Source organism: Lacerta agilis, chromosome 5 (genome assembly GCF_009819535.1).
Source record: "Lacerta agilis isolate rLacAgi1 chromosome 5, rLacAgi1.pri, whole genome shotgun sequence".
In the NCBI taxonomy this organism is placed as follows: domain Eukaryota; kingdom Metazoa; phylum Chordata; class Lepidosauria; order Squamata; family Lacertidae; genus Lacerta; species Lacerta agilis.
The window spans coordinates 9,025,546-9,033,491 of record NC_046316.1 but is presented as its reverse complement, the minus strand read 5'-3'; the positions used below and the strand labels follow the sequence as shown (position 1 = coordinate 9,033,491).

The 7,946-nt window shown below is 41.5% G+C and overlaps 1 protein-coding gene and 1 long non-coding RNA gene across 2 annotated transcripts in view; one reads left to right on the top strand and one right to left on the bottom strand.

The window, feature by feature from the left end:
• Positions 1-132: 132 nt before the first annotated feature.
• Positions 133-2,564, top strand: LOC117046507. The gene is made up of 2 exons (XR_004426580.1): positions 133-334; positions 1,888-2,564. It is a non-coding gene; the product is annotated as an uncharacterized LOC117046507 (long non-coding RNA).
• A 2,760-nt stretch (positions 2,565-5,324) lies between these two features.
• The window catches only part of NSD2 (nuclear receptor binding SET domain protein 2), a 52,668-nt gene continuing 50,046 nt past the window's right edge, over positions 5,325-7,946 (bottom strand). Inside the window, exons 21-22 of the mRNA XM_033148417.1 lie at positions 7,098-7,302; positions 5,325-6,328 (exon numbers count right to left, since the gene is read on the bottom strand). Coding sequence (XP_033004308.1) covers positions 6,066-6,328; positions 7,098-7,302 — 468 coding nt within the window. The 3' untranslated portion in view covers positions 5,325-6,065. The remainder of the gene's footprint in view (positions 6,329-7,097; positions 7,303-7,946) is intronic.

Sequence of the window (7,946 nt, the reverse complement as noted above, 5' to 3'; positions counted from 1 at the left end):
CGAGTCATATTGGCAATTGGCTGGCTCGCCCCTGATTTTTCCAGGGTTAATTTAGCTACCGTTGCTGGGGATGGATTTATCAAGGAATGGCACCCTTCGGAATTCCCTCCCCCCCCCCATCCACACGGACATTACCTGCAGCTTCATGAGATTGGAGAGCGCCTTTTTAGCAGCGGTCCTGTTGCAAGACACTCTTCTCAGTGGGAGAAACTGAGGAGAGACTGCCTTCAGAGCTGTTTCCTAACTGCTGTGCTTTCGGAGCTTGATCATTTCAACAGTTTATGCTTGGACGATAATGGAAGGAATCTTGCAACTGGCATTTCCACAAGAAATGGTGGGTACAGTTTTTTTTTAAAAAAATTATAAATCCGATGTCGACGAGACGCACAGATTTAAATTGGAGCAAACAGGAAACTAGATGCTAGCTTTTAAACCAGGCTTATATTGGCATTTATCAAACTGCACCTGATCAGAGAATCCACTCAAGAGAATCTAAAGCTAGGAAAAGAGACAACGTCTTATTTCACATTACATTGTCTCAGTGGTATTTGGTTTGGTGTTACTTACCCTGAAATGAGTATTGTATTGACAACTGAATAACCTTTGTTCTGGAAGAAGAAAAATTCCTCCTCAACCAAACAATTAATTATTAGGGATCAGTAGCAAATGTAAGGTTTCAGAAAGGGTTCCAGATAAGGTCACATATTTATTTAATTTTGTAAACGGCTAAAACTAGACTATAAAGTAATTATACGGATTACAAACAGGATGGTGGGGTGTTTTGGGGGGCATTTGTTTTGGTTTCACAGAAAAACCCCAAAACATAACTATCAGTTTGGCTAGCCTTTAATTCAGAATCTTTTACACTTTTTATATTTTTGAAATTAGAAGCTACGAAAAGGTTAGTATGTTGAGCATTTTAAAATGGCAGCTGGCAAGATGTGTGTAAGAGACCTGAGCTCTATGCTAGTTCTCTCACTTCTAAATTTCAGCTATGATAGGAAGGCCAAGTGTTTAGGACATAAGATTTTTTAAAAAGTTTAGCAGCTATCACAAACGATGTGATTGTTTTAAAAATGTTAATTATTTTGACATGTTTCTCTTGTTCCTTTTTTTTTTTTTTTTGGTCAGTTTTGAGTATAGCATGAATGTTAATGGCAAATTATTCAGATGGAAATGTTGTTTAAAACATTAAGCTACAAGTTACAGGTTTAATCTTACAAAGATTAAAAGGATATAAACCAATGGATCAAAAGTTCTGCATGCCACGGTAATTAAACATTGAGAATGTGATCTGACAGTTCTAGAAGTGAGGATAAAGAAAGCATTTGAATGTCTGTGAATATTTTGGAAATAACAGCACAGATGTTTGAAATACAGGCGCAGATGTGCTTGCCAGGGCAGACAATGAGTAACAGTAAACAAAGCACATACTAGTTTCAACACGATAGCATACTGTATTAGCCACAATATGCCGCACATCTTGGCAAATGGAAGTTTGCATTCCCTTTTCTGGTGTTTAGTTCATTTAGTGGGTACAAAAATGCTTACTGGGGGTCTGGTGATGTTTAAATTTGCAGGAAGGAAGCTAGGAGTGAAACTAGAGATGGTAGACACCACCAGTTGAGGTGCTTAAAGAGGCAATATGCTCTTCTAAAGAGATTTTTTGGTGTGAAACCTCCCATCTTTTGTAACCTATTGACATAAGTAGCCAAAGCTGAAGAGCTCGTTTTGTGGTAGGAGGAAGCCAGTTCATGTTACAGTTTTGATGGTAGGGGGTGTCTCCAGAGGGTCAATCTCGATAACTTGCTTTTTACATGTCATAACCATTCCCACGCGGGAGGACTTCTCTGCGGTTTCAAAATAATATATGAACCCTCTCTTCAGGGAGAGAAATTGCGAAGTCTCTTCAAAGGGGTAGATCTACTACAGGCAAATACAATCTAAAATGTGCGACCCAATTGTGATGCGGCAAAGATCACCGCTGCCAGACATAGCAAGACAAAGGTGCCTACAATTCACTGGCGAGATCCTTCTGCTCATTCATCCCGGATCTTCAGTCCGAATCTGATGAAAGAAGCCAGATGCGAATGGCTGTAACAAAATTTCAGTTTCTTTTTTGCCCAGTTATCAAGAGCAATTGAAACCTACCAGTTCCATTGACAAAAGCTTTAATGCAGACCTTAACCCTGAAGGGTGTTAACTACGCTTTGAAAAATGCAGCTTTGGCTCTTGCCTTTGGTAACCATACAACTCTTTCCCCATGGATCATGTTGAAGTGACACTTGCCAAACTTATCGAAGGTACTTTTGACGCTGTAGCTTGGAATTTTGCATTTTCACAGCGAAACCTGAAATCGGAGAAATGTTTTAAGACCAGGCAAAAGTTTTAAGACGGAGCCCTCTGGGAAACTGGTACCTTTGTAACAAGCAATGTTTTGTAAAATGTTGCATGTTTTCTAATCTATTTTGTGTTTGTACAGATGTAAATTCAAAACCTCATGTCCTTGGGTACATATTTTCAGCATAATATAGTATGTATAATAAAGTTCAGATTTTTCTAATAATCTCTCCTTGTAGCATCATAATGTGCAGCTATTCTTTTTAATTAGTTTTTATTGGGTTCTTTGTGTTACAAAGCAAACAGGTACAGGGAACAGTGTATCTGTCATCTCCACTTTCAATTTGTAGTCTTTTTCACGGTTTACATTTGTTGAGACATTTTTGTCATAGATATCTTACAATTGGGGGAGCGGGGTGATGGGGGTATTGTTCTTTTGTTCTATTGCCTACTCTTAGAGGGGGTGTTGTGTCAGCATCATGGGGGTAGGTTCTTGGTGTATTTTTATTGATATTGCGAGAGGTTGCAGTTCCCGAGCTTGGTTGGTTGTGTTTAGTCGATTACACTGTGTCTTATTTGTGTGAAGGTGCGGACTTGGTTGTTGGGTCAGGTTAGCCACATTGATTTGTATGCTGTTGTGGGTGTAGGTCATTGTCCTGCGTATGTAATAAAGGGGAACCTCACTGGGGTGAAGGCATCCTCCATAGTTCGTCCCTGTGCTGGTTTTGAGTTTGTTGGTTAACTTTTCTAGTACAGCGGTTTCTCATACATTTCATTACCAGTGGTCTATGTTCACTCCCGATAGGTCCTTCCATCGTCTAGTTATGATATTTCTAGCTGCTGAGAGTGACTTATGAGTTCCTTGCACTGTACACATGTGTTGTTGTCCTGGAAGATATTTAATAGGGCAAGTTCTGGAGTTGCATCTATTACCTGTTTTGTTATTTTGGAAATTTCCTGCAGCACCGATCTCCAGAAATATCCCCCCCCAAAAAAAATTAAGTCTGGCCCACCACATGGTCTTAGGGACTGGCCCACTGCTGAAAAAGGGCCATTCCCACATGTGGAGGTACGTTAAGTGCCTCTACTGCATTCAGATCAGTGGTGTCCAAACCGTTTTCAAAGGGGGCCAGATTTGATGAAGTGAAGGGCTCTGGGGGCCGACCAAAGTTTTTGACATTTTTTTAAAATTGTTGTTGTTGTTGAGCTTCTTTTAGGATTGAAGTTGAGTTTTTTTTTTAGGATTTTAGGCCGGATCGGGCCCCCGAAACGGATTTTGGACATGCCTGATTTAGATGAAGTATCTGTGCCAGCTTCCATGGTTAGGTACCATCTATTAATGTTTTAGGTTGAGTTCTCGTCTTTTGGCATGGTGTTTTGAATGGTGGGTTAGACCAGGGGTAGGCAACCTAAGGCCCAGGGGCCGGATGCGGCCCAATTGCCTTCTCAATCCGGCCCATGGGACGGTCCGGGAATCAGCGTGTTTTTACAAGTAAAATGTCCTTTTATTTAAAATGCATCTCTGGGTTATTGGTGGGGTATAGGAATTTGTTCAACCCCCCCCCCCAATATAGTCTTGCCCACTGCTGAAAAAGGTTGCTGACCCCAGGTGTAGGCCATAGTCTCTATACCATTGGTTATGGTTTTTTAGTTTTTATTGTATTTTAATGCCGCCCAGAGTGGCTGGGGAAACCCAGCCAGATGGGCGGGGTATAAATAATAATAAAATAATAATTTATTACTACGCCCTGTTCCCATTGGTTTTTAATTGTGGTCTGTAGTGTATTGGAGTAGTATTTTCTTAAGAGCAGTTAATTCTTAACATTTAATTAGGTTTTACACAGATGACCTGTGCAAAGTATGTAACGGTTCTTTTTTCCAACTTGGGTCTGTTTGAGTGAATGGTACACAATATTGCTACTGCTCATATTCATGCTAGCGGTGGTTCCATCTTGTTTAATAGGCACTTATTTTACTCAGACCTTTCTGTGCTTGTGTTAGCAGCTGCTGCTTAACTGGTTTTCTTTTCAGCTGGTGTAACTGCATTGGTCGGAAGAAAGGTCAGCCTTTCACATGTGGTAGTGACATCCAACTTTGCATGTAAGCCAGGCAAGCGGGACAACCCATTCCAGGTTCTCCTCCATTCCCTGCAGAAAATGGAGCTTCATGGTAGGTCTAATGTAACATTCTGTATTTCTCAAGTTCTCGGTAAAAGAATACCAAGAGATTTATTGGTTCATTACAAGACAGCTGCGATAGCCCCAAATTCCGATTGTGCTAATTTAGGGTTACGTCAAATTGTGGCAGCTTGAAACTGGAATACAATGCTCTGAGGCAGTCAAACCTCTCGTGTTAAAATTGCAAGTAGATTCATATGGCTGAGTGGCAGTTAGCAGAACTTTTCACTATTATGCCTTATACTTTCAGATTCGTCTTTCTAGCTTACACCTTGGGCTGTCAACTTCGTTCCTTGCAGTTCAGTACAAGGCTGCTCATTCCATGAACATGAAATGGCCACACTTTTTATTTGACGTTTTAAACTTTTAAAATGTCCAGTTTTTTAAAAGATGGCAGACTATATTTATTTAAATTATAAAGTGAGAAAAATATCAACAACATTCAAACTGGCAAAAAGTTAACAGGAAAGGAACCCAATTGTCTGTGTAACTGTTTGCATCTGCCAAAGGACTGATAACAAAATTTAGAAACACTAATTAAGAAACAGAAAATAAAATCACTCATGTCACAGGGCAACGGCAAGTAAGTTTTACTCAGCAATGTTCATTAATTTCAGTGAGTCTATTCTAAGTTAGGTCCATGAATTTCAATTGGCCTACTTGAGTAAAACTTTTTTGAATACCACCAGTATTATTTTAGAAGCTGCTGGTTAATTTCTTCTTTTTCATCACCACCTTGGTACAAAAAACCCCCCAGTATTGGCTTTTAAAAAAAAGAGTTAATGAGCATTAGTTTGGTTTTTTTTAAAAGGCTTTTATTATGCAAATACAATCTAAAAAAAGGGCATAGATTTTAATATCGATTTAAAGTGGACTTAGGTCACGGTATCATTTTCCTTCTTTGAAACTCAACAGGAGACAGTTCTTTCTTTCAAAGCTTTTGTTGTGGTATGCTGCCTGTTTCCATCATGTTCTTGTTCCTTGGCAGAATATTACAAAAAAACAAAAATAAAATCCAAAGCAAACCAGACATCCTTCTGGACAAAGCTCAACGCATATGGTTATACTGAGCTCTGTGCCTCTCAAATGTGTGATGTCCATATGCCTCACTTAATGCAGGTAATATAGGCAGCTCTACGCACAACGCTTTGCTTTAAAGGCTAATCATGTCTTTCTTAAAACGCTTGCTGGGTGGTGACTACTATTTCAAAAAGCTATGCATATACGCCTTAATTGGTTGGAAATTAACACACCTCCAACTAGGAAGTTCTGGAATGAATTGTTTTTCACTCCTAACAGTTCAAGTGTTGTCATTATTGCTGAAGAGTAAACCTGATTTGTCCTGAAAGTGGCTGAACTTGGCATGCCACACAGTTCATGATCAGTGCAGAAGCAACAGAACAGACTGCTGCAGTTGGCTCAGTGGATTAAAAATGATCTGCTCCAAACCCAATTCCTGCAGAATGTATGTAAAAGACGTGTCCTTCCCTGACCCTATTCACAACTTATCTACAAGACAGCGTTGGCAGCAGGAACTGCAGTTCGTAACTATTTACATTCCTTCCTCTTCCATTTGTTTCTTTGTCTCCGCTTGCACTTCAGCGCGGCCAGTTTCCTAGGGGGTCTCTTGGCCTTCTTTTCAGCAAAATTCTCCCCAATGTGGTCGGAGCAGAACAACTGTCCAGTTAAGTTAGAATCGAGCACTGTCTCGTCTTGATGGTTCTTGCAAAAAGAGTTTGGGCAGAAGTGGCAGAAGGAGACAGAAGGCTTGCCGCAAACATCGCAGTGGTGCCAAGGGCACTCCCATTTTCCTGCCAGCAGAAAAAGGGTACAGGAGTCAATTCAGAAACAACTGCGTTAAGGGAATATTCTTGTCTCAAATAAAATAAAAGTTGTGGAACCAAGTTCTGAGCTTGTAAGGCAGTCATTAAAGAGCCCCCCCCTCATTCATATATATGTGTGTTTCACCAAAGCATGGGCAGATAATATCTACTCAAGTTTTCCTAAAAGGCAGTGGCAAAAGATGGTTGGGCTATTATTTCTAGGAATGCACTTGATCCTGGACTCACAATTTCAGTGCCATGGTGGAGCACTCCCTGGGGGGGGGGGTAGGTATGCCAGGGGCCACAGGTCCATTTTCTCCCTCTCTTTCTGCCACCCCTTTTCTGCTTTTAATCTTCCTTACCACCCACATGAAATTAGGGTCACCTATGCAAGCCAGCAGGGCATGAGCCCTTGGCTCCAATGCTCGCCCTACTCCATCTTCCTGAGAGAACAACCTCAGCAGCACCCTGTCGCCCTTGAAGTCAGCTTGTTTGCATCACCCAGGCCAGAGATCACCGCTGGCTCACAAACTCTGGGCAGCTTCCCTACAAGCAACTCCAAACGACGTGTTATGGAAGGTGTCTTGTTCAAACCAGCCAGAGTTTGTGATAAAGTCCAGACTAGGGTGGGTAGTGGTTTAGGAAGCCAGTTTTAAAAGAAAGTGAAAGTAAAGGCTGCTTCAGCTTTCCCTCTGTCCTTTCAAAAGGAAAGACAAGGGGGAGCAGCCCATTAAGTCATGGCTTCACTTTTACTCACCAAAAGGGCGTTTCACCAAATCAAGGCACGAGAGATGGTAAGCCTTGGTACAAGATTTTCGGTCACATAATACAAGTTGGCCTCCGTCACCGCAACGGAAGCAGTAATCCTCAGATTTTTTCCTTGCTTCGTTCTTTGTTTTGCGTCTCCTCGCTCTTCTTTTGGTTTTCTTTCCTTTCTCCTCCGAAGCATTAGAGGATGAATTCTTTAAAAAAAAAAAAAAAGGCAGTGCATTGCAGTTACAGCTTCCCAAGAGAAACTGCAGAAATCACTTCTCACAAGCCTTGAACACCTGCCTGCAAAGATCTGGAGCAAAAAAGGAAACCCCAGAATGGGTAGGTTGCTGGACTCAAACCTGAGTTGCACTGGACCTCTCTAGCAGTTCAGCCGCTTTTCTCAAATATTTTATATTTCTGACCAGCGTTTGACAAACTAGATGAGGAAGAAGTGACTTGGCAGAAGTTTATAAAACAATGCATGGAGGAAGTGGCCACAGTGAAGTTTTTCTCTGTCTCTCATAACACTTGAACTCATGGACCTCTGGCGAAGCTAAATATCGGAAGGCTGGGGTGTGCTCTAGTGATGGCCACCAACTTGGATAGCTTTAAAAGATTAAGACAAATTCATGGAGGAAAGGGCTATCAGCAGCTACCAGCCGTGATGCTTCTGTTCCAGCTCCATGTTGGAGGTAGTATGTTTTTTGAATGGCAGCTGTTGGGCATCTCAGGTGGGCAGGGTGCTGTGGTGCTCCTGTCCAGCTTGCAGGTTTCCCAATAAGCATTTAGTTAGGCCACTGTGAGAACAGCACGCTAGACTAGGTGGGCTACTGGTCCAGTCCAGCAGGCTCGT